The 25,794-nt window shown below is 50.4% G+C and overlaps 6 protein-coding genes across 6 annotated transcripts; 2 read left to right on the forward strand and 4 right to left on the reverse strand.

Annotated features, from left to right (window-relative positions):
• Nucleotides 1-139: 139 nt before the first annotated feature.
• FSUBG_8227 (Nup98-Nup96 precursor) lies at nt 140-6,270 on the reverse strand (the record flags this gene model as incomplete). Its single annotated transcript, XM_036686613.1, has 5 exons — nt 140-250; nt 311-1,906; nt 1,960-2,190; nt 2,299-6,047; nt 6,150-6,270. 5 exons carry the CDS (start codon nt 6,268-6,270, stop codon nt 140-142), a joined length of 5,808 nt encoding a protein of 1,935 aa, XP_036536276.1.
• Nucleotides 6,271-7,552: 1,282 nt separating this feature from the next.
• Nucleotides 7,553-8,220, forward strand: FSUBG_8228 (CDC31-spindle pole body component centrin; the record flags this gene model as incomplete). The annotated part of the gene is made up of 2 exons (XM_036686614.1): nt 7,553-7,711; nt 7,774-8,220. The coding sequence occupies 2 exons, from the start codon at nt 7,553-7,555 to the stop codon at nt 8,218-8,220; spliced, it is 606 nt and encodes a 201-aa protein (XP_036536277.1).
• Nucleotides 8,221-8,961: 741 nt separating this feature from the next.
• FSUBG_8229 (clathrin binding ENT2) lies at nt 8,962-10,886 on the reverse strand (the record flags this gene model as incomplete). The annotated part of the gene is made up of 4 exons (XM_036686615.1): nt 8,962-10,331; nt 10,382-10,602; nt 10,677-10,746; nt 10,814-10,886. 4 exons carry the CDS (start codon nt 10,884-10,886, stop codon nt 8,962-8,964), a joined length of 1,734 nt encoding a protein of 577 aa, XP_036536278.1.
• A 1,604-nt stretch (nt 10,887-12,490) lies between these two features.
• Nucleotides 12,491-15,778, reverse strand: FSUBG_8230 (uncharacterized protein; the record flags this gene model as incomplete). Its single annotated transcript, XM_036686617.1, has 3 exons — nt 12,491-13,999; nt 14,126-14,644; nt 14,702-15,778. 3 exons carry the CDS (start codon nt 15,776-15,778, stop codon nt 12,491-12,493), a joined length of 3,105 nt encoding a protein of 1,034 aa, XP_036536279.1.
• A 943-nt stretch (nt 15,779-16,721) lies between these two features.
• On the reverse strand, nt 16,722-17,990 carry FSUBG_8231 (mitochondrial 2-oxodicarboxylate carrier 2; the record flags this gene model as incomplete). The annotated part of the gene is made up of 7 exons (XM_036686618.1): nt 16,722-16,829; nt 16,880-17,498; nt 17,554-17,634; nt 17,696-17,725; nt 17,778-17,788; nt 17,848-17,870; nt 17,939-17,990. The coding sequence occupies 7 exons, from the start codon at nt 17,988-17,990 to the stop codon at nt 16,722-16,724; spliced, it is 924 nt and encodes a 307-aa protein (XP_036536280.1).
• Nucleotides 17,991-20,745: 2,755 nt separating this feature from the next.
• On the forward strand, nt 20,746-25,574 carry FSUBG_8232 (myosin; the record flags this gene model as incomplete). The annotated part of the gene is made up of 2 exons (XM_036686619.1): nt 20,746-21,407; nt 21,455-25,574. The coding sequence occupies 2 exons, from the start codon at nt 20,746-20,748 to the stop codon at nt 25,572-25,574; spliced, it is 4,782 nt and encodes a 1,593-aa protein (XP_036536281.1).
• Between the last annotated feature and the right edge of the window lie 220 nt (nt 25,575-25,794).

The raw sequence follows: 25,794 nt of genomic DNA on the forward strand, positions 1-25,794 counted from the left end.
ATGCCCGCCCTACTCTCACGCCCTCAAGACACGCTTGCTTGCTCCTTTTAAGTACGTACGTCGTCCACCTGCATTACTAGACTATCGTATAACCACTCCAATCTGGCATTAATCCTATACTGCTAACGTCCACATCCTTCTAGTGGGACATAACTTCCCGGTATCGGTCCATGCTCAAGTCCACCGAGTATGCCAACAGACGATCTTGTGTCAAAGGCAGGTTGAGAATCCTAGACCTTAATTCCATATCCTGCAATGCATAGTTAGTAACTGTTTCAACCGTAATTACGTTCCATCCGCTAAAACACACCTGTTTATTCTTGCTGGCTTTAACAATCTCCTTGGCAGTTTCATCTGCCATGTCAGACACGGCAGCGTACCCCAACACCCCAGAATCTCCTGTTTCCTTGTCCATCGCGTGTAGACCTGCAAGAAGTTTCTCCAAAACTGCTTGTGGTGCAATCTCATGCCTCGCGCGATACTGGACGAGCTGCAGGAAGAAGCTGTAGATCTCCCCTCCAAGCGGCCAGTCCGAGATCACCTCCTGTCGGCCTTCAAACTGAGAGAGAAGAGCGGAGAGGTCCGCGTAGTCGCGTTCAACAATGGCTAGCGGTGCAACCTCCTTGACGAGAACACGGTGAGCTTCCACAAAAGAGCCGGCGCGCAGGAGGCATTGCACTTCTGAGTACGCATCCTTCTTAACGCTGCGCATGTACAGAGCCAGGGCCTCCCAGACCCACAACGAAGGGATTCGGAATTTTTCGGTGAGTACCTGGAAAGTGGAAGAGTTTTCATCGCCGATGAGACCAGCATGCCGGGCAAGATGTTCCTGGATAGCCATCTTGCGGGCAAGCGGCTTGCTCAGATGCAGCAAAACGAACACTGCCTCGAGCCATTCACCAGCGCTTGTTAGTTGCGAGGCGAAAGCAAGAGTAGCGGCGTCGGCCTTTTCCGCGCCATCCTGACCGAAAGAAACCTTGCCGCTAGACGTAAGCGCAAGGCCGAGTTGCCAAGTCAGCCTCATGTCAAGTGGAGAGAGCTGCGAGTTTTCAGGGCGCAATACAGCCTCAAGGTCGGTGCCGTCATTGGCGTATAACTGTAAAAGACCCCAGAGAAGATCTTGCCGGCGATCGGAGTCGACATCATCCCACAAGGGCTTGATACCCTGATCAATATACCAAGGCAACGGAAGGTATTCCTTCTCCTGGTCAACGTCATTCTTGAAGCTATGCACTGCAGCTGCTACGTCGTCCTGCTGAGCGATCGAGTACCACAGTCGGAGACCAAAGGCCTGCTTCCAGTCGAGTCCAAACTTTTTCGAAATAACAAACGAGTCTAGGCGGTCCTCGACAGGCACTCCCTTCATACCTTCGCAGACACATGCATTACCCGAAAGGAGCTCGTAGATAGTACGGATCGATTCTGAAAATTCCGACAGCATCTTTGAATCGTGCCAGGCCTTGAGCTGTTCTCGCATGTCTTTCTTGGCGGCATCACTGGTGCCAATAAGAGGCACCAAGGTGGCCAGGTGGAAATTCTTTCCGTCAAGGAGGTGCTTGCAAGCGTCGATGATTCGATGGCCAGCTAGGCATGCAACAGCCTTCTCTTCGCTCGATCCTGCCAGGCCGATAGTCGTAGCCGAGGCCGAGTCTACAAGGAGAGACCAGAATTGCGACAACTTGTTCCTGCGGAGAAGAGGCTCCGCCTGACTATTGTCGTTGACTGAGTCGAAAAGGATACTGGACAACTCCCAGACATGCTTCTCCTGCATGCTTGCGGGGTCGTTCAGGTCCTGTTGGTGGAAGACATCCTGCAAGTGAGTAACGTTAAGGGACGCGAAAGGAACATCATCAACTATTCGGATTTCAGTGAGCTTATCCTGGTTGCCCAAGTATCGCTTGGATTGCTATATGGCGAGTCAGCATATATAAATCTCGAGGTCCATGCCTAATAACTAACCTCCATTGCGAATGAGGCTAGGCGGAGCTCTTGCTTGTCAGTCTGAATCGAACAGCGTTGAAAAGAAACAAGGTCGGTATTATGGGTGAGAGATCGTCGGCTGCCTCCTAAAGCCAGTGGTCGAGGAACGACAAGTGTCTCGTCAGGACCCCATGTAGGTCGGCCAGCATCGTGGAACGTCTTTTCGTAACCGTCTAAAGTCATTGTCTTGTCTTGTCGCTCATAGGGCCACTAATCAAAACCAATTTTAGCATCAATTCATATACTATAAGTCAATAGATACATAAACCTCCAGGAATTACATTCTGGGGCCACTCAGGTAACAACTAGGGAACCGACCTTAGGAAAGCCTTTGCTAGAGACTGAGGCTCGAGGTTTCTGGGGCGCTGGCTTGGGTTTCTCAAACAATGAGTTCATCAGGTCGATGCTAGTCGCAAACCCACGGCCTTTATCCATGCCAATGGTGCTTGCCGCGAAATTGTCCAGCCTATCGTTCTTTGCAATACTCTTCCTCCAAATGGATGATTTCCGTAAAGTGTCTGATCCACTCTTGTCGAGGTCGATCAGTACACCCGTCTGTCTTGAGGGAGAGTCATTCAGTTCTCTCAACAGCTGTCGGTCTCGCTTGACTGGGCTGACAGTCTTCCTTAACATCTCCATCCAATCGTCCCCATCAGCAACCTCCAGCTGCACAGGACCAGCAGAGTCCTTAACAGCTCGCATTCTAGCTCTGAGGATGCCTCCAGGAGTCGCCTTCACGGCTTCCGGAACACCCTCGGACGAGTTGTCGTCGAGCTCCGCGGCTAGATGCGGTTCGAGAGAAGACCTCGCCATGTCTTCATCCTCGGACACGTCATATTCATCACCCACATCATCGGCGTATTCCTCCTCGAGGGACAGCCTGACATCATTGGGTGCGGAATCCGCGGAGCTATCCCCTAAAAAAGACTGCTCGCCAGAGAACTGGGGTTGTAAGGCTTGAACTTCCTCGTCGAAACCGCCAGGAAGACCTCGATGCCTTCGAAACTCGAATGTGTCATCTTCCATGGGGGAGTTGAGAGAGTTGACGGAAGCATCGAGAGCCACCTCCTGGGGGGCGGCTGGCTCGTTCTGTGTCATCTCCTCGTCGTCGGAATCATCGTCGTCAAGGCCATAAGTGGTAAAGTGCTCTACTGAGAAGACCCAGACACCAGTCTCCTTGTCGTAGCTCTCAAAGGTTGTGTTCTCGATTCGCTTGAGACGCTCAACGTGTTTGTTAAACCGTTTAGGGTCATTGGCGATACGCTTACCACCACGGGGCCACGACTGCTCGAGAGCAATCCTGGCGGGAACGTTGAGGCCCTTGCCGACAGGCGGTTTCTTGGCTGAGATCGGATAAACTGTAGCAGATCGAGGCTCAAGCACAATAAGAGTACCGCAAATCTCGGCCAGATCAATGTTGCTGATGTCTACAGGGACCTTGAAAGATACATAACCAACGTTGTCACGGCCGACAGTGAAACCATCGACCTTTTGGCGCTGCATGCGGTTCAATTTTTCGAGATCCTCCAAGGGAGGTGACATCCAATATTGTCCAGGAGCATTGTCAGCGGTGCTGGTAGATGAAGCCTCGGGAGTGGCAGTATTGTCCTCCTCATGAACGATGGCCAGTTCGTTGCCCTTAACTTCTTCCATTTCAGGAGTCTTGGAGCCGGCCGAGCCGTTCGAGCCATTAGCTGCGCGGGTTTGGCGAGGGGTCTCATCGTTGGCTGGGCTTTCAACGTCGCTAGCAGCAGGCAGAGCACCGCGAACAGGTGTACTGTCATCCATGTCAACGTTGCTTGTGTCAAAGCTGACACGCTTCGAGAGCTTTCGGGAACCAGTTCCAGCATCTGAGGTTCTGTCCTTCTGAGGTGTTGAAAAGAGATCACTCCTGATGTCTCTGTTAATAACGAGCTTCTTGGAGCCAGTGCTCCCATACCACCTGGGCTGAGATCCATTAGAGAAGGCTCCGGGGGCAAGAATACTATCTTCGGTGTTGAAGCTACGGCGCAGGTTATTGGTCGATAGGCTTTTACTGAGATTTCCAGATCGGCTAGAGCCTAGCAAATTGTGACCGAGGTTTCCAGGTGTGCTGGAAATGCTACTCGCGGGGCTGCCCGAGGGGGTTCCGTAGTTGCTGTAAGAAAAGCCGAAGCCTCGCTTTTGGGGAGTAGCATATCGAGAAGCAGAGGCCGGAGCCAACTTATACATAGGCAGAATCGAGCTTCTTCTTGGCTTTGAACCACCACTCAGTGGAGTAGCCAGAGGACCAGGGTTCTGGACTTCGTTTCCACCGAGGCCAGCAAACAGACCAGGAGAACCGAATGCCGAAACGTCGTTAAGGTTAGCAGTCAGACCCTGGGGGGCATTGACGGACTGGCTGTTACCCAGGATTGAAGCTCCATTCTGTTGCTGTTGCTGGTTTGTGCTACCGCCGAATAGGGAAGATCCAGCGTTCTGGTTGTTTTGGCCGCCAAAGAGACTGCTTCCAGCATTGTTAGTGCTGCCACCGAACAGACCAGGCTTTTGCTGCTGGTTATTGGCGCCACCGAAGAGGCCGCCGGTATTTTGGTTCATCTGAGTATTTGAGGTCAACCCGCCGCCAAAACCACCTCCAGCTGTGTTCGTTTGAGCTGTGGTGCTGTTTCCGAAAAGGCCACCAGTTGGAGCAGGCTTGCTACCGAACAGACCACCACCAGCATTGTTGTTGGCGGCACCAAAGCCAGCCGTATTCGTCTGCTGTTGATTGTTGCCAAATAGGCCACCGCCAGTGCCACTTGTGCCAGTGTTTGTATTGCCAAATAAGCCAGTACCAGCAGGCTTCTGTTGGTTGTTGCCGCCGAACAATCCGCCCGACTGCTGTGTTTGGTTGCTCTGGCCAAAGAGGCCACCACCGGTGTTTTGCTGTGTCTGGTTGTTGTTCTGTCCAAAAAGTCCACCTCCAGTGCCGGCAGCTTGGGTACTGTTGCCGCCGAAGAGGCCACCGCCGCTGTTTGCAGTGTTGTTGTTTGACCCAAACGCGTTATTTGTGGTGCTGGCTCCAAATCCACCAGTAGTGCTGGTATTCGTGTTTCCGAAGCTGAAACCGGTACCAGCAGGCTTGTTCTGAGCAGCTCCGAACAGTCCACCACCGGTGTTCGTGTTCGTCTGACCGAAGCCAGCCCCGGTGGTGTTTGTGCTGCCAAAGCCACCTGTAGTGTTGGTGTTTCCTCCTCCAAAAAGGCCGCCGCCAGTCTGGTTCGTCTGCGTGGTGGTGCTGCCAAATAGGCCTCCAGCAGGTTTGTTCGCAGTGCTGCCAAACAAGCCTCCACTGGCGGTGTTGTTGTTGTTGGTTGCTCCAAAACCAGTCGAGCCAAAGCCAGTGCTGGGTGTTGAAGTGTTGTTCGTGTTGGATCCAAAAAGACCACCAGTGTTGCTTGTCGTGTTCGCCCCAAAGCCTGAAGCTGCGGTTGTATTTGTATTAGTTCCAAACCCTCCGCCAAAACCTGAGCTCACACCAAACGCACCACCACCAGTAGCATTGCCATGTCGCCTTCCTTGGACGTAATCGGCAAGTCGAAGTTCGTCAGCCGACCACTTCTTGTAGGGATCTTGGAAAAGGATGTTTTGATAGGAGTTGGTCGAGGTACTGTTGGCTTCCTTTTCGCTCCATGCTTGGAAGGCCGCAACAGCAGTGCCAGGAGGGTCGCCCGCAGCGCCGCCCAGCGTATTGGTGCTTGAGGCGCCAAATCCTGCGCCAGAGCCGAACCCAGAGCCGAAGCCCGTCGTCGCGGGGGCAGTGGTAGTGTTGTTGCCTCCGCCGAAGAGCGATCCGCCGGTGTTGGGTGTGGTGCCAAAGCCAGTCTTGTTGGCAGTGCTGCCTCCAAACATACCACCTCCTGTGTTGCTACCGAACGCTGATGTGGTGGTGTTTGTGTTACTTCCAAAACCTCCAAACCCCCCTGCGCCAGTGGTGGTGTTGTTGGTGGTTGAGGAGCCGAAGAGGCCACCTCCTGTGTTGGTAGAGGTAGAGCCGAATGCAGGTTTAGCTCCAAAGCCGCTAGCAGTATTTGTTGATCCAAAGCCGCCTAAGATATTATTAGTATGTCGATGTCGATAGAGAGCTTCGCGCACTGAATTCGTCTCTCAATGGTAGATGACAGCGATGCGATGAAGTAAAATTTGCGTACCGGTTGTTGACCCAAAGCCTCCTGTGGTGTTGTTATTAGTATTATTATTTCCGGCTCCAAAGAGGCCACCAGAAGTGTTGTTGTTTTGGCCAAAGCCGCCGAAGCCGCCGCCGAAAGACATGATGGTCGCTGATGATGAAGTTGTTAAGGAGTGGATGTCAGTCTGCGCTCCTGCGATTTTTCAGGGCGAGCACGCGTATGAGCGTGCATGTGGAGAAGAGAAGTTGATTGAGCTAGGATGAGGTACCTCAGTGGCTTTAGTAGTAGCTTAAGGTCTGTCGTACTTGCTCCGTAGGCTCCAGTGCGTTGCTGCCTCAGACAAGAATTTTGCAGCTTGATTGGTTCTATAGCTTGAACAGCCAATCAGGGGTTGCGCCAGAACTACCTACTGTTTGAGTCACCGGTGCCTGCGGTAGGCCCAAAGTCTACCTGCTTCATAGGTACCAAGTCAGACTCGACGACCCGCGTTTGGTTGGCCAGCTCAACACGCGCCTGGGAGCCTAAGAAAACAAATGACATCTTGACTTGATAATTTTGCTTCACTGCCTTAATCATTCCTAATATTTAATAGCTGATCTGTATATATTCAGGTGGGCGCCTTCTAATCAACTGTTTGCAAATGCTTCCTCGAGCTTAACGATACCTAGCCAGTAGGTAGCCTAGGGGAGGAAAGAAAACACAGGCCCTTGACCCTAAGCAATAAAAATATTTAGGTAAATCTAGCCTAAGCTTAGGGGGCTCTTTACCAAGTTTATTTTGACACCCTATATTAAGGTCCGGTGTTTTCTTGCTCCCAGAGGTAACCTATACTCTACAGTTTCTCCCGGGCTACAAGATCCCCAAGGTTTTATTATCCAATAGCTGTTCCCTTGTTCTACGTCTGACAAGCACAATGGCTATAAGTTCGGACCCACCTAAGCCATCCACAGCAATGACAATGAAGCTGCCCAACCAGCCAGAACATCTTGAGCCTGGAAGTGAAAGACACAATACAGATTTATTAGCGCTCAGACATAGAAGGTATACAGATGACAAAAGACTTCAATTTCAAACAATATAAATATAATTATTGTGTGTTGAGACCCTGACCATAACCCATGTAGCCATTGCCAATTTCCTGCAACAAGGTGCACTAATTTTTTCTACCACCGCGTCAATGGTCGCGTCACACAACCTCCCTCTAAGCATCCATCGCTTTCAGCTCTTTGAACACAAAACACAACCTTGCGCCACGCTCCTCCAACATCTTCGCCCTGTCGCATCAGGTGCCTTTACTATTGTCAATCTCTGCGATCATAACTATCTTCAATTTTCGTTATTTCCCCTATTGTTTGGCGGCCATTGCATCCACCGCCTTGCTTACGATTGCTGCTCTCTTCCAGCCACATTGAGAAATCAAAACAATGAATTCTCATGCAACGCCACGCACTGCCTTTCAAGGTCGCTCGTTAGGTGGCTCGGGACTTCCTCCGCAGTCGAGGCAGCCAGTTGCTCCTCAAGTTTCCTCAAATGAAGACTATAGTACGATTCCGGAGGAGGACCGCGAACATATTGATGAAGTTGTAGGTTGAGTCTGAGCCTGAGCCGCCTTGAGAAACTCTCCGCTTACAGTTACTTCTGCCAGTTTGATCTGATGGACATGAAGAAGAAGGGATGGCTCAACAGTTACGAATTCAGACACTCACTAGCAGCGCTAGGCTTTGATATGTCCAAACCTGATTACTTCAGAGAACTACAGTCATACGGCTCTGTTCCTCCCGAATGGCAAGATCCTCACAACTGTCCTGTCAACCGTCTCTATGTTTACCTCGACCAATTCCGATTATGCGCTGCCAAGTTACTCGCCAACCGCGACCCCAGACAAGAAGCGACAAAAGTGTTTAACATGTTTGATTATGACGGAGATGGTGTTATTTCCTTTGACGACATGCGACGACTAGCTTCTGATATCAAGGAAGAGAGGACCATGACAGACGAGGAAATTCAGAGCATGATTGAGCATCTGGATCACGAGGGCAAAGGCGGTGTAAACTTGGAAGAATTCATACAGATGATGGAGGAGGCTGGCTAAGCCCAACCACAGGAGTTCAAAGAATGGCACAATACCAGCCGTGCCAGAACATGACTGTAAAAAAGCCCGGTGCAAGTGGCATCGCTTGGGGTACGCATATTCTCCACGCGTGTCGCGCTTCGAGGTCGATATGTCAGCTTGCAACCTTGGATTTCCATCTTGAGCCGATTAGGTGCTTGTTGCAACAGATCGAGCGAGGCACATGGCTGTCTCAGGATCGTCCTCGCGAGTACAGAATTGTCCCGAATACACGAGGCTTGGCTAGCCGAGTCAAGCCACACAGTCAGACAAAGAATGATTCAGACAGCGACCTTTCAGGCGGTTTGGGTATGTTAGTTAGCTGCTGGGTACATTAAGCATTGAAAGAGAAAACGGGAATGGCGTAATATGGCTACAGCGGAGTCAATGGGTAGATTTCAATCACATCTAAGAATTGTTTTTCTTTTCTCGAATGCGCCAGGTGCGCTGTCTAAAATCCCAGAATCCATCACAAAAGCTTTCCCATTCTCCCATCACAACGAAGCCACCCAAATATCAGACTCAACGATGGTCCAATACCATAAAAATGTACCGAGAACAGGGGAATACCATCCTTCGCCTGCGCAAAAAACGGGAATCGGGTTCAAGCCGGGATATGAAGATGAACGTACAACAAAGAAAAGTCAGGGGTAATCAACCAAACCATCACACAACTAGCTGGTCACCGATATAATAGCGTAAATTTCGATTTAGGAACTCAACTTAGAACTGGATCAAGTCGTGGTTCTGCTGTTGTTGCTGTGGTGCCTGCTGGTGGGCGAAGGGGTTGTTCGTCTGTCCATTCATGCCAGCAGGTCCGGTCGCAGCAGGCATCTGAGCGCCATAGTTGACTGTGGGCATACCAGTGAACTGCTGTCGAAGGAAGGGGTTGTTGCCAGTAGCCTCAGCGTTGATGCGGGCAACTCCTGCACCGGCACTGTTGACGAACGTGCCAGGAGCTGTGTGCTGGGCGGGAATTCGAAGGTTGCCTGTGTTGCCAAAGGTGTCCATGCCGTCACCGCTCGCAAGCAGAGTGTTGAGTCGTGTCTCGTGCTCGTTCATCTCCTTTTGGGGAGCGACGAATGAAGGTTGCGACTGAGGGAAGCTATTTTGTGATTGCAAGGGGAAGCTGTTCTGCTGCTGGAGTTGGGGCTGAGTCTGAGGTTGGTTGCCAAAGGCGTTGAGGCTCTTTTGTTCAGGAAGCGCACCGAGAGACGGGATTGGGTTTGGTCGGGCGGATTGAGGACGGCCGAACTGGGCGAAAGGGTTGTTGGAACCAGTGGGAGTTGGTTGCAATTGCTGCTGGCTGTTGTTGGTTGCCCAGGGGTTGTTGCTACCAGGCTGGAGAGTAGGTTCAGGAGAAGCAGGCGATGAGAAAGACTGCTGCTGGGGCTGCTGCTGCTGCTGTTGTAGGTAAGGATTGAAGCCTGTGGGCTGGGGTTGAAAGCCTTGCTGGTTTTGCTGTTGCTGTTGGCCATAAGGATCGAAGCCCATGCCTGTCTGCTGGCCGTTGAAACCGGTGTTGTAGTTTGGCTGGAAGCCAGTGGGTTGGGTTTGCTGGAAGCCAGTATAGGCGTTGTTCATGTAGCCAGTAGGTTGAGGTTGGTTCTGCTCAATGGGGTTGGCAAAGAAGTCTACAGGGTTTCCTTGCTGGTATCCTTGGTTGAAGCCAGTGTACTGTGGCTGGCTGGTTTGCTGCTGAGGAGTAGGGTCGTCGTCGAAAAGAGAGGCAGCGTTGCTGTTCTCGAGTTCCCTGCGCCTTCGTTCTTCCTCTTCCTCACTGAGCTTGATTGCCTTCGCCAAATCGTCATCGTCATCTGGACCGTTCTGTCGGCTTTCGCGCTTCTTCCTGTCTTCCTCCTCCTGATACTTGCTTGCCTCCAGAGCCAGACGGTACTCAGCATCTTCCTCTTCGTTCATTTGTCGTCTCGGCTGCTGTCGTCGGGTTCCGTGGTTCACAGGCTCAGCATGCTGAGGAGCAAATTCCTCGAGGCCAGTGACGCGCGACTTCCAGGATCTTCGGTCGCTTCGCTCGGCCCGCAGCCTCTCTTCGTCCAAAATGAGTGAAGTCAACTCCTTGGCAGCAACTCGGACTAGCTGGGTGTTAGTGGCAGCTTTCAACGGCACATATGCAAACACTGACCGTTTTGTCCGACATCGCGACCATCTTCGTCGACATATTGGAACTCACGCAGAGTCTTGATAATATAAATACTCTGTCGAGCCCATGTAACAACAAGTTCTGAGCCCTCGTGAAGACAATAGTCCAGAACCTTGAGGGCTTTGAGTACGTGACGCCAGTTCTTTCCCTTGTCGTTGAGACGCTTATCGATCATGTCCATAATTTCGTAGAACTCGGTGGATCTAATCGCGTCATGCCAAGTCAGTACTTCCCATCGTGCACAAGGTAGCTGAGCAATGCGCAGGGTATTACATACGTGTTGTATGTCATTTGAGCAATCTCGCTCATTTGAGTGCCTGTCGGACCCCATGGGTCATTACTGGTAGCTACATGTCACTGTCAGCGGCGATGTTCCAGCGACGCAATCGAGAACACAGGGAGTTTTGTTCTAACCTTCTCGGACCTTGACCTGGGCGCTAGAGTAACCCTTGGTCACGTTTTTGACACTTCTCATTACCTTGGACATGATGGGCGATTTGTGATGTTGACTGTCTAGTTTCTTTGGTGAACCGGATGCGTTGTGAGCGCCAATGGGTCGGCCGAGGTATGATTTCCCGGTGTGATTCGATGAAGCTCGGAAAAAGGATTGGCCAGATCAAACTTTACAGGCGACAACCTCTGCGACACAAATCCGACACGCGCCGGTGAGACGGAGTCCACGGAAGTAGTGCAGGGAGGGGGGTTTGAGGGGGTTGAGCAAGCTCCTAGGATCACGAGATATCCGCTCCGGTAATTGCGTAGCCTTTGCGACAAGTCCCAGCCAAAAGAACAAGAATCAGTCGCCGTTTGTCTGAGATTTGGCGACCAAGAGGAGGATCGTCTGTGGAGGGTGGTTGGAGGACGGGACACAATCGTGGAGTGATTAGGTCTGGATTTCAAGAGGTCGGGGAGACCGATCGGACACGACGTTATAAGATGAGGAGCGAGTGGGAGGAGGGAGGCGAGGTGACAAAGTTTGGAGGCGGCGAATTCAAAATTGAGGAGAGTTCAGATTCTGCCGTTCAGGAGTAGAGCACAGTAAGTAAGGTAGGTAGTGATTAGAGGAACAAAATTGCACTGCTCTTTGCGCGACTCGCAGAGCTGTAGAGGGAAAAAAGAGTGAGTGCAGGACAGGATGATGAATGAATTGGCGCTCTCTCATGCGGGATTGGGAGCGGCGAGCATGGAACCAAGGCCTAAGGTAACTAATGGATGGCGCATTGTGGCTCTGCAAGCTGATTACGTATCCATTTTCACTTGCCAGCTCAGATGAGCCTTTACAAGCTGTGCCAAGATTTGCGGGGTTTCTTGGGGTTTACGAGTGCGTATTTGAGTTGGCGATGTTGGAACTTTGCGTATATACACTTTGGAGCTTCTTTTTATTCCACATTGAGGCAATATCCCCCAAATTTGCTCTTCTGTTGAGGACTCTCCAACACTTCAAGCACCTTGGCCAACTGTGGCTGAAATTTGGCTTACACAGGGTGTCAGAGCGTCTTTTACACCCGCCGGCCCCAATAGGAAACACATACGTCACGTTCCCGAAGGACCCCAGCCGCAGTTGAGGTGTCACAGATGAAATGGGCGAGTTTGGTCTATTGTCATGATAAACTCAGGTCAAAAGAAAATACCTATAAAATGGCAGGATAAAATATTAAATACTTTTAAAGCAGTATAGAATCTCACTAATTTAATCAAAGTCTCTAAAACTAGACATGACCAGCCATTCATCTTTCATCTCGTGGCCGCATCAATCCAAGTTATGATATTCGCATCCTTACCCGGCAGAAATTGGTCGCACATGGTTATATAGACGTTGCAAGCCATGTTTGGGGCAATTTTGGGGTATTTATTAGCAATTATCTGTGAGGGAAAATTATCCTCTCAATGAGATACGCATAGTGTCAATCTGGGTACCTATTCTGCGTCTCGATTCCCGAATATGTCTCCTCCTCTCGCCCGGACCCTAAACTTAACTCCGCTGCCAAAGCATATCACGGTAACCTTATCTCAGTTCCAATGACCTCTCCCATTTCAAAAGCAAATGATTCCCGAGATTTTGTGCTTCCCTTGGCGCCCAAATAGCAAAATCTAAGCCATGACAAACTCCTCTTGAGGCTCCTCCTGAAGCTCCTCCTGAAGCTCCTCCTGAAGCTCCTCCCGAGGCCCTTCTTCCAGGTCCATCATTTCAACACCGTCGTCGTCATCATCACCGTCAGGACGGCGCGGTCGCTTGGGAAAACTTCCTAAGAATCGGAAGTCTTCATCCTCATCGTCACCATCATTCTCGTCGTCGTCATCCACGCTGATAAAACTCCATTCTCGCTTGAAACCTGAAGAACAGGTGCTAGAGCTTGAGCTCGAGCTCGGGCGTGAGGACGGAGCAGGAGAAGAGAGTGACACTCCCACAGGATCAGTGAGATCAATTGGCGATGACTGATCTCCCGCTTGAGGGTTTAGAGCCTCATAGGGGGTAGGGCTCACAAACAAGCTACTGTCAGCGCGGGTCTCCCTCGCTGGCGTTATTTCAGCCTGGTCAGCAGGAACTGGAGGGGTTGTCCTGGGAGGAGATGGCGTTTCAACCTTGGTGATGAACTCAGGTCGACGATCCCGTAGGGGGCTTCGAACGAACAGAGATGTGGACCGGTCTCTGTCATACTGGGGTTCATCAACGTCCTCATCGTCGCTTATCAAGTCGATTGTTTGCCCATTATCTGACCATACCTCTTTCTTCTGCTCCTGTTCAGAGTTGGGATCAGACTGATCACCAGATAATATATTGGACAGTCCTGCTGCCAACTCATCGAGATCGGCCGGGCTCTCATCTCGCTCATGACTGTGGTCATCTGCAGCGAGATGTTGATAATTGAAGTGTGCATCTGCGCCACTGCTACTACCACCGCTGCCGCCGCCATCATCATCATCGCCGTCACTGCCATCATCGTCAGTGTCTCCCCCCATCTCTTCATCAGAATCTCCGTCGCTGTCATCGCCATCGGATTCATTCTCAGAGTTAGCCGCCTCATCCAAAGCGGCCTGCAGCTGGGGGTACATATCAGGAGGTGGTGACATGAGACCCATATACTGAGGCTCCGGGTCGACGATTTCCTCAAGCTGCCCAGCGAGTTCGACGGAAGGCTGGATCAACAATGGAGCTAGGTACCGAAGCTGGGAGAAGTGTTCATCATCTGCAGACTTTTCCCTGCGTACAGACTCATTAATATCACGGACAAAGGTCCAGTCACGAACTGGCATTTTCGGGGGCAGTCGTCGTGATTCGTCGTAGTCGAAGAAGGTCACTTCCCGGATCCCACGAAGGCAGTATAGGTAATCAACACCCTGTAACGTACGCAACGCGCGGAAGCGGCGGAAGTTAGGCTGCTTTCTCGTCTTTTCTGCCAAGAACCGAACGATCTGAGGCGGCTCATGCTTACGTCGCATATACTTCTTGGAGGACTCGGGCAGATGAATAGCAACCGTCTTCAGTCGACAGGCCTCGGGCAGATAGGCGAGATCATGAGTTCGTCGAGATACGTACTTGCCCTTTTGGTCGATCATGTACGTGAGCTTCTGTGAGCCCATCCACAACAGCTCGATGTGCTGCAGATGTTGGAGCTTGCATCCGATTCTGTTCGCAAAGCGACCCTACTCGCCTATAGAAGAGAAAGCGAATGTATTGGCTCCATAGAACAGGCTCCCACCAATCATGTTCCATTCCTTGCATACCAGAAGAGGAGCAAGGAGTTTCTGAGGATGGATTGTTCCATATGTGAGAGAAACTCTCTGTCGCCCAATGTGGAAGCGATGCAATAGCGATATTTTACCGTTGCAGTTCCGGTTAGGGGAGGCTGGTTCGAAGTATGGATCCAAACGAGAGATGGCGTGAATGATGTTCCCATCAAAAACAAGAGCATACCGAAGGATTTTGATGATTATCTTCTGTCGATCTTTGGTTGGAAGAATGTCGAAGTTGAACGGGCCGGTATCTTCTTGGTTTTGTGCGCGTTCTCGTCGGCGATATGGCTCAGGAGTACAACCCTCACCCTCTCCTGTGATAACCCTCTCTTCCTGTTGAGGGGGCGGTGCACACAGAGTGAGGTAAGGGTGTGTCCTGAGTGGCGTGGACTTCCCGAAAACTGAAGGCATATTCTCTTCCTGGCAAGCGAGCTTGTGAATATCTCCCCAGTTGTCGTAGTCAGGATGACGGCCATGTCTGATCCAACGTGTGTAGGCCTTTGGCCATAACTATTGATTGTTAGCGATTCTGAAGAGTAAGGCCTTCTGCTAATGATGAGTACATACACGTTCTGTCTTTCGAGGCTTCACTGGCCGGCGTCGCCACACGCGAAGACGTCTCTTGACATCAGGTGGCAGGCGGTTTCGAATGTCCTGGGGCAGAGATGCCTCCATGTCCTCAATGCTTAATTGAACGGGGTCAGGGAAATCCTCCAGTTCTTCTTCAGGCACAAGATCTCGGAGAGCCTCGTTTTCCGCAACAAGTCTTTCATTCTCCTGAATGTTTACCTCATTGGCTGCATAAAACTCTCTCACTGCTTCTGTCATTGCTTCCACCACTTTGTTTAGGCCTCTTACTCCGCGATTGAGTTCGGTGACCCGGTTTCTGTTAACCCTCTTGCACTCTCTCAATTCTCTTCTTTTATAGAGGAATCGGTTCCGGTAAGTTGCGAATTTGCAAGCAAGACTATACCAAGGGGGCTGGCATGTATCGATACAGTCACCATTCCATTCTGGCCATTCAATACCTTCTTCTTCCAGGACCTCGGGTAAATCGCCGTTTGGGTTTTTATGCCCATGCTCCGCATTGCCTTCTTCATCATCGTCATTAATGGGATCATCGTCGGCATCTTCGTCATCTGAATCTTCTCCATCGTCTGAACTGTCATCACCGGAATCATCACCACCACCAGGACTTCCTCCGTTAGAATCTCCTGGGCTATGTTGAGTTGTCTGATCATCGTCCTCATCGGCGTCGTCGTGATGATTGTCGCTATCTTCTGACCTGTCGGATTCGCTACCCGGGTCATCAGATGATGTTGGGGATGGAGGTCCTCTATACCCACCATCATCGCCACCACCATTGCTGATTTCACCGTCCTCCTCACCAAAAAACAGGCTTCCTTCGACTTCGGGAGTATATAGGTCGTCGTCACTGCTTTCCTCTTCGCTGTCGACGTCCATAGGGCCACCAGGCCGGTATATGATGTGCGAGATCGGCTCCCCATGGGCATCTAGTCCAAGGGAGATCTCTTCTTGGTCAGGGGCATCTTCGTAATGACCATCAATGTCTGGATGAGCATTGTCGCCTTCAGTGAGGTCGATAAACTCCACATCGGAGTCACTCGGGCTTCCGTCTGACATATTGATAAGGGATGGACTGCAGGACAGAGTAAGAGGGGAGATGGTATCGATATGCCTTGAAGGTAGGGGAGAAAGGGAACTCCAGATTATGAAGAAGAAGGAAGAGATGAAGACGAGGATTGGAGGAGGAAGAGTAGCCTTTTATAGACAAGACTGCAAGGGAGATGAATCACTATAACTGAAGACTTCAGAGAATATGAGGAGTCTTAGAGGAGGTTAGAAGAGGGAAGCTTGAGATGTTGAAGTGTAACATCGAAGTTACGGCGTGGCAGAAGGGAGATATTGAGATGGTGGATGAAAAACAGGAGGAGATGCTGAAGTTGGGTTTTATGAAGGTCGAGAAAGAATGTAATGAAGAAACGTAATTGGCAACTAAAGGGAAAAGAAGAAGGAAAGGGAGTTTTGTAGCAGGGAGAGGCAGAGGTGTTGTGGTGCCGTTCAGATGATAGAGGTGGAGTTGAAAGGGGGCTGTGATCCCCTGTGTAAGTCGGCAAATTCGAAGAGATGAAAGCCAAGCCAAAGTGATATAACCTGTTATCGCCTTGCACCAAGCCATTGGATGCCACCAAAAGAATAAACATATCCTGATACAATGATAGACATTGATAAAGTCCTAGCGATCCTCTTACAGTACTGCATGCCTCTATTACCATATATGAGAACAACTTCTCCAAGGTAAGAAAGTAAGAATTCAACACCACAACTTGAATCGATGCGGCCCCGAGGTGAGAGAAGAAAGGCTGGTCATATGTAGACTTGAATTAAGTTAGGAAGATTTTGTTCTGTTTCAAAAAGTCTTTGATATTTTATCTTGCCATTTTATATTTCTTTTTACCTGTATTTATATAAGCATTTAACAGACCAAACCCGCTCATTTCTTTTGTCACACACCAATTGCGGCTATCTCCTTTAGTGTTCCTTTAACTCATGCTCATTTGATGACTCAGTTCTTAAGCTCAGCAGTGGCAGGGTAGTGCCAGCTGCGGAAGGTATCCATAACAGTTGTGAACACGACCAAGAGGATACCACCTCCGGGACCCAAACGGAGAACCTGAATGCCTGTTAGTTGACCAACCTCTCACTTTGGGGATGACTACTCACCTTGGGCAAGAAACCCTTGTAGAGAGCACCGAAACCCTCCTCCTTGAAAACGGTTCCTACGGCAGGGAAGGCCCAGTTGTACTTGGGAACCTGACCAGGGACCTTGGGGGTGTTCTGAATTCGACTCTTGACAACGTCCAGGGGAGTGTTAAGAACAGTTCCAATGGTACCACCAATGGCACCAGAGATGAGATCGTTGGTGATCTGGGCCCTCTTGGTCTCAGCCTTGGGGAGAAGTTGTCGGACCTGGAAGATGCAGCCGAAGTAACCAGCGTTCCAGAGGATGTGACGCCACATAGTACTCTCAAGACCCTGGTAAAGAGTAAGGGGACCCTCGTTCTTGACAGTCTTGACGACACAATCGACCATGCCGTTGTACTTTCCAGCGGAAGCTTTGTCCTGAAGACGAATCTTGACGAGCTCGAAAGGAACGACGACGAAAGCCTCGGTAGCACCAGCTGAGGCACCGGTGAGGATGGAAAGCTGCTGGTTCATCTTGTCGACGCCAAACATCTTTCGGTAAACCTTGCCCCATTCATCGTTGGCAGCGAACTTGGTAGCACGCTTGGGAGCCTCCATGAGGATGGGAGCGGAAATACCGCGGTAGAGTCGTGAGAAACTGGCGCATGTTGTTAGTTGTGGGCGCATGAGAGTCGCGAGCGCAGATACCGTACCCCTCCTGCTTGATGATCTTTCGGAAACAGTCAAGCATGCCATTGTACTCAGCGGTAGCACCGGAACCAGTTTGCAATTGGCTGGTCATCAAGTCAGCAGCTGAGCTATTATTTCGAAATGCGCACGCATGGTTCGTCATACACTCGGGTCTTGACAACATCAAGAGGGTACCTGGGACTGGGTTAGCTAAAATCTCTCGAGCACGCGACAAATGCTGTCATACATCACCAGAATCTACAACCGGTACAAAATTAGCAATGGCCCTCAGACGAGTCAAACTGGCGCGTGCGTACCTCCGAGACGCCAGCAATGGCGCCTAGAAATATGAAACGTTAGCCATTGGATCTGGAGAATGGTAGAGCTGAATGAGTTGAACTGGCGTACCTGCGGCGAACTGGTACATGAAGGGGAGGGGCTTGTCGTTAGGGTTGGACATTGTGACGACTGTACAGGCGACCGAACAAAAATGAGGGAAGACCAAAAGAACAAAAAAAGGAGTTGAGCAGAGAGTTGTCGCAAGTTGACAAGAAAGAGAGAAAGCTAAGCTGAGGTTAGGTAAGGTACTAAGGTAGGTAGTCAACGGAAGGGAAGATGGCGACCTCCGAGCGAAGACCGGGCCGGGGAGTGGAGTGGAGGGAATTTCTTTGGCGGTGCGTCTGTGTACCAAGGACGGACGGTTATGCGATCTTATCGCCCTATGGTTAAGTGATAAAATTCCGTAACCTCACTTAAAATAACCTCCACTGTGACAGACGGCGAGAATTAAGTCGATGCCGAGTGGACGGAACCTTTTGTTCTAAACAAGCGCCTTGTATCCGTGGGATTGTGGAGATTATAGCAAGCGACAGCGAGATGAGACCCGGGGGAGGGATCCATTGATGCTCGGTGAGACGGCAAGCAACCGATCCATGAGGCCCCAACGTCTCCGATTATTCTCCGACGATGCGTTTGTGATTGCTGTTTTGGGCAAGTAATATTCTTGACAATTTATAATGTCTTGCGAACAGGATCAAACATACTGATATCTACACAAAACCCCAAACCATCCTAGGCCATCATGAATTTCCTACTTACGTTATGAATGAACAGAGTACCTAGTCAACCTAATTACTGATGATAACATACCCGGATGCCCGATGTCTGCCGCTAGCCCTGAAGCTCTTGGGAGCCCGTACCCGACTATTTACCTTTGAGCCGCTTGTACCTGAAGTTCCTGAACATGAAGGGGTTGGTATCGGCTACGGTATTGAGGACCCCTTGTCCTAACTACAGACTCTATGATAGGCTCTATTGTAACAAGAGTCCGCAATACCTAATGCAGACAGACATTGCTTCATCGGAGCTAGGGTATTAATTACTGAACCTCCATACATTTGCTGGAGAACACTCGGCAGACCCTTGGTTAGTGATACTTCTTCATAATAGCGGCACTTATGATGCGGGTATCTCATGAACGTGAGGCATGACCTTATAAGTGACCACGTACATATGTCAATTATATCACTATAAACAAGATGATGGATCTAAATCCAATAAGGAAAGTCTTCGGAGACGTTGACAGCCCCAAGTACGTGAAGTCTCGCGGAAGCTTGCCAATCATACCTAGGTACTACACCTAGCAAGTCCAGTTGGAGCATACACTTCAGGGACCAACTTGAGATACTCCAAACCAGACACGAACGCCATCAAGTGATTCCAGGAGAATACTCGAATACATATGATTCGGAGCGCACGCTAATAATCCACGGACTTTGACCCCTCCCCCGCGATGTTGATCCCCGTGCACGGGCGACCGTAGTCTCCATCCCGTCGGCCGAGTGGACCGCCAACTTGGCCCGTCATGAAAAGACAGGAACTTGCCTTGATCTTGAGTGATAAAAAGATCCAGGATACTCCGTAGACCATTATAGACTTGATTGGCTGACCTAAGAAACACTAGGCCTAGGTTAACTTCAAGATAACTTTAGAAAACCCCGACAAACAGGTACTCTGCAGTCCTCTAAGGGCTAAAAAGAATCTTGCAAGTTATAATCCTGTCGTGTTGCCAAGTGTTTATTCTGCTAACTACTCCTTACTCCTAGTCCATCTAACTTCCAACAGGGAGAAGGTGTTCGTCCACGTTCACGAGAGCCGAAAGGTTCACGAATCCGGTCTTGTAAACAGTATATCATCCTCTGAGCAATACAAGAGCATTCCACTGCCTTGACAGTGACACAGGAATCAGACACTAGCCCGAATCCACCCGTCTACAAATCTCGAAAGCGACAAATGAGAAACTCCAAATGAAAGCATGTGGTGAAGTGCAAGACCAAGTTTCAGAGCTTCAGAGTTGCACACCTTGGAAAAGAGTTCCGTTATTGGTTCAACCTCAATGCGCAATTCACGGAGGGGAGTTTCAGGGGTGTTTCTGGATGGCGGGGTAGGTTCTCCATCGATACAATGGTGACAGAAAAGAGGGAATACGTTTGTGATTTTTATACCAGAATATCATCACAAAATTCATGTGATAACAGTCTAAAATGTGCTGAATAGTAGGTAGCAATATCAAGTTAGGTATAATATATAACACTTTGACATATGAGAACTCTTCTAATTGACGATGGATGCTTAGAACTTATAAGAACTAAATGCCAGGCTTTCACTATTACCGGGTCTCTTTTTGACGCCTGTCTCCCCTACCTAGCTGCTAACCAGGGTTGCGATTGGGGCACGTTTTTGGGGCACCATGCTGAATGCACTTGCTGACGCGCACAATTGGCTGGGCCCTCGGTATCGAATCTCAAAGTCATTAATGACATCGCCTCTTCACCATCCCGATCTGACAAATCCCATCCCTTTCGTCTTCTGATTAAAGAAAGGCGTTCCTGCATCTGTTACACTACAGAAGACACTTGTCAACAAATATTCCCCTCCATCCGAAGATCCAAAACGACCAGCGCCCCTCAACGTTCTCCATATTCATCGATCGAACACGCGCTGGGTGGCAATCTATAACTACCTAAGGTACCGATCACAAACAATCGTCGCAATCTTTGCGCCAGCAACCTCAACTTCTGCACAACTTCACCTGGGCTTGTCACTGTCTTAAGCTCTCCTGCGCTTCAAATTGCACCTTTAAATAGGCCGTGACCCAACGAGCGTCACAGCGAGGTGCCTTTCGCGCCCCAGGAGAGTTCTCTCGCCCCCTGCCCATGAGTCACTTATTGTGGAAATCCTACTGGGAAAACGATGTCGACCGGTTTCGGCGTCTGCTGGCCCCAACCAGCTACAATGCCCAGTCGCTATCGAAGAGCCCTGCGATAGGAGGAAATGGTGCATTCTTCGGTGGAAGCCCTGGTCTTCCAGGGACTTCCCCACGACCGGCAAACAAGCAACGACGGGTTTCCGGCCATCCGCAGACACCTGGAAAATCAAAGGACAGTAATACACATCTTGGACGAACCGAAGTCAACAGCCGCGACCACGCTGGATTGACAGTTCTACTTCGCGCTGCCTCATCGACCGACCCGAACGCCCATCATTTTGTCCAGGCTCTTATTGAACACCCTGCCATAGATCTCTACGTTCAAGACCCCGAGAGTGGCTGGAATGCCCTCCATCGATCCTTATACGCTGGAAATGTTTCGATTGCGCGACTGTTGTTGGAAAAGGAACGGGTGGACTTGACGAGCCATAATCTCAACGCCGTTAATAAAGTAGGACTCCTGATCAAGACGAAAGATCACGAGGGGAACAGTCCTTTTGACGTCTACAACTCGACGATCGCCGCAAGATCTCTAAAGAGTATGGAAAATGGGAGCAATTCCGATAGTGACGCTGATAGTGTTGATAGCGGAGGTGATGGTCTACATCAGTAGGTGGTTTGGGAAACAGACAGGACTTGGCTGATTCTTGCTACAGTGTGGTAAAAACGTCGCATGGATTGCGGAGCTCGATTGATGGTGATGAACTCTTTGTTTTTGGCAGCAACAAGAACGTTTCTCTTGGAGTAGGCGATGAGGACGATCGCCAGTACCCTGATCGCATCCATCTCTCCAGGCCCGAACTTCTCGTGCATCGATTATACCACTCACACTTGGACGAACAGGATGAGGAAGCCCCTTCTTCGTTGAAACTGGATGAGATTCCGACCCTGGTTCGAAATCGGCCGCTCGTTATTCAAGACGTTTCCATGTCCAAGCTGCATAGTGCTATCCTGACAACCGACCCGGTCTCAAACCTGTATGTTTGTGGTGTTGGCCGTGGAGGCCGACTTGGATTGGGAGACGAAAACACACAATTCAGATTCGTCCCTGTCGAAGGCCCATTCATTGACAAAAAGATTCACCAAGTGGCACTAGGGCAAAATCATACCATGGCCGTTGTCGATAATGGAGAACTCTGGACCTGGGGCTTGAATTCTGCCTCACAGCTGGGATATGCTCTGCCTCCTCCGATGAAGGCAGACGAAGAACCCATGAGCCTTACTCCTCGTCAGGTCTTTGGGTCTCTCAAGAAAGAAGTTGTCCTAGGGGTTGCTGCATCTGCAAACCATTCTGTTGCCCACACAGGAAACTCACTATTTACTTGGGGTCGTAATGTCGGACAACTGGCTCTAATGGACGCTGATTCGAGATCACTTGATATTCAACATACCCCCAGAAAAGTGGCTGCTTCTCTTCTCGCCGCCCCGATCGAGATGGTATCAGCGATTGACAAAGCCACTATTTGTCTGCTTTCCAACCATACTGTCTGGGTCTTCAGCCACTATGGTTATAATCTGGTCAAGTTCCCATGCCCCGATGTCTTCGCGAACAACATCTCCATGACACGATATGAATCAGGCGGTCGAAGAGAGATTGACCATATCACTGCGGGTGGCGAGACAATAGCTGCCGTGACTGCTCGTGGTGATCTCTTCACATTTCATTTGAACGACAAGGGGGATCCAAGTCAGTCCGCTGCGTCAACTACGAATCCAGTCAAGATCAAGAATGCCCTTACACAGCCACAATGCATCTGGGACTCTCGCAAAGACGGAGTTGCATCTGTTGGAGTTGGGGAACATGGTTCGGTCATCATCTGCACAGAATCAGGGGCTGTATGGAATCGTGTAAAGCGTACAAAGGGCAAGCTAACTGGATTTTCTGGATCAAGCGGCACGAAGCGCAAAGACTTCAAATTCCAGCGAGTACCATACATCACCAACTGTGTTGCTGTCAGAAGCTCCATTTTTGGCGCCTTTGCGGCTATCAGAAAGGATAGTAAAGTCATGGCGGAGGAGATTGAGATTGGAGAGCAATCTCTTCGCGACGATATTGGCTCCCTACTCTGTCTAAATGATTTTGAGGCTCCACAACAACACTCTGAAGCAAAAGGCATTCGGAAAACTTGGGAAGCTGCCATTATTAGAGAGAAACGAGACCCTGTTCCCTACGAAATTCTTCGGTCCGCCGATATCGAAGCAGACTTGGGTCGCTGGCTGGAAATCAGCTCTTCTCAATACGATGATATGAACATGGCAATATGTTCCTCCTCTTTGCCTGATATCAAAATTCCTGTCCACAGTTGGGCTCTTGCTGGCAGAAGCCCGGTGTTGCGGCATGCACTATCAGAGTTACGCGAGCGAGGATCAGTATTCAGCACGGACTCTTTCGGCCTCGAGGTTGTGGATGACAAGGCCCTGTTGACGTTGTTTGAAGTCGATATTTACACTGTGCTGAATGTTGTCGTTCATGCCTACCAGGACAGATTCGTTCCAGTATGGAAGTACACGCGCGAAGCACCTCCGCTTGCGTTCCGCTTCCGGCAAGTTAGGACAGAGCTGATGAAAGTTGCAACAAATCTCGCCCTTCCAAAACTGGAGGCGGCAGTTCGCCTGCAAACCGGCGTGGAAGAGTCCCTAGACGGCGATTTCAAACAAGCAATCCTTGATCCTTCTTTCTTCGATGACGGCGATATCGTCATTGAGTTGGATGGAGAGGACATCATGGCACATAGCCAGCTATTGTGTCAAAGGTGCCCTTTCTTTGAGGCTTTGTTCAACGGACGGTCTCAAGGCCAGTGGCTCGCCGGACGGCGTGATGGCATGGACTCCGCGGAAAAGATCAGGGTGGACCTTAGTCACATCGACCCGGAAACATTCAAATATGTCATGTCCTTTATCTATGCAGATGTCGGACGGGAGCTCTTTGATACTGTCTCGGTGTCTAATTTGGATGAGCTGTCAGAGCTTGTGCTTGACGTGATGAGTGCCGCAAATGAGCTGATGCTTGACAGATTGTCCCAAGTCTGTCAAGGTCTCATTGGCAAGTTTGTGACAACAAGGAACATATCGAACTTGCTCAACGAGATAAGTCCTTGCTCCATCACAGAGTTCAAGGATACTGGTCTTGAGTACATTTGCCTTCAACTGGAATCCATGCTCGAGAACCACCTTCTTGACGACTTGGATGAAGACCTTTTGCTGGAGCTTGATGAAGTGGTCCGAGACAATCAACTTGCCCGGTTCCCATTTGTACGGAGCGGAAGAGCAGAGCTACTACTCCATGAAAGTCATCCCGAGCTGGCTGCTGATATCGACGAGGAGCGTCGGGCCAGGATCAAAGAGATGGCCTACAAGGCATCCCAGCGGGATGAAGAGAAGAAATTGTCATCATCCTTTAAGGCTCGAATGGGAAGTCTAGATGAAGGCAGTCCGCTCCAAACTCCAGACACAACTCGACGCAAGTCCAGAGGTGGGCGGAATGAGCCTTTCAGTCCCAGTCTTCGACCTAAACAGTCGCAAGCAGATATGATTTTTGATATGGAGGATGAAGATGAGTCTTTATCTGCTAAACCACGATCGCCCATGAATGGAGCTGTAGATCTTCGGTCGCCTCTGGAGATGGACGACATGCCGCAGCTTCCCAAAGCATGGCGGGAATCAAAGGGCAAGGAGCTTGCAGGCTCTGCGCTCAGCCCAGTTCCTCATGCATTCTCCATGTCCCCCGAGTCTCAACCATCCGAACTAGGCAGTTTGAAGACACCGGGCGGTGGAATGTCAAAGCCCGGTGCTCCATGGTCAGCGTCCAAATTAGCCACTTCGAAGTTGGATCTGAAAGATATCATGTCCGAGGCGTCTACGTCTGCTTTAACTGCCGGGCTCCAAGCGCAGAGAAAGCAAGATGCTGCAGCAAACAAGCCACAGACCAAAGTGTCACAAAAAGAACGGAAGAGGCAGCTTCAGGCATTGGCAGCAGCAGAGGCAGTAGCGAAGGATGAGTCGACGAACCATGTACCTTGGGAGAGTGTTTCAGAAGGAGGACGACCAGCGCCTTGGAAGGCAGCAAGTCCGGCACCCAAGACGTCGCTGAAAGAGGCCATGTCCGCGGAATCCAACATGCCAAGGGGCGTATCTGCGAACGCAAAACCTCTGGTCGCTTCAGAAACGAGAGCAAGGACGGCGACACGGCGTACTGCGTCACCCGACACAAGGTTCCCGGGACAGGGTCGGACCAACAGCTCCCCCGCAATTGTTGCAGGACCCTCGACAGAGCAGCAGCCTAAGAAGCCGTTGGTACCACACTCCAAGTCGTACATTACACCGGCACCAAAGGCGGAGCCCACGCTCGGATTCAGTATGGCTGATATTATTGGCCAGCAGAAGCGCGAGCAGGAGGCCGTCAAGGAAGCGGTTGCGAAGCGTTCACTACAAGAGATTCAGCAGGAGCAAGCGTTCCAAGAGTGGTGGGACCAAGAGAGCAGAAGGACACAAGAGGAAGATGCCAGGCGAAAGCAGAAAGAAGGCCGAGAAAAGGACAAAGACAACAAGGGAACTAAAAGGGGTGGTCGGCGAGGACGGTGTGGTAAGGCCAAAGGAACCGGTGAAGCGGCTACAAACAGCGGGCAAAGCGGCGCAAACGGAAGTAGAGACGGAGGCACTGCCGGCTCAAGCAACACAAACGCTCGGGGATCGGGAGGCGGACGAGGTGGAGGTGGAGTCGGGGGTGGTCGTGGCAGGGGAGGAAAGGGACGTGGCAATAAGTCCCAGGCTGCATGATGAATACGGCAGTGGAAGCGTTGACCTTGAGGAGCATAGGACTCAAAGGGACATTGGGCACACGGTATACGGTATAGAGTGCATGATGGGTGGTGGACTTTTTTCGTTGCACTTATTGACTTGATCTTCTTGGCTGTAGTTGCTAAGAATAACGTACATATGAGCCTCTCCAGCTTTGAATAGAAGAATTGTAGACATATTGATAAATTGTGAAACATGT

Source organism: Fusarium subglutinans (assembly GCF_013396075.1).
Source record: "Fusarium subglutinans strain NRRL 66333 chromosome Unknown NRRL66333_c0000111, whole genome shotgun sequence".
Taxonomy (NCBI): Eukaryota; Fungi; Ascomycota; class Sordariomycetes; order Hypocreales; family Nectriaceae; genus Fusarium; species Fusarium subglutinans.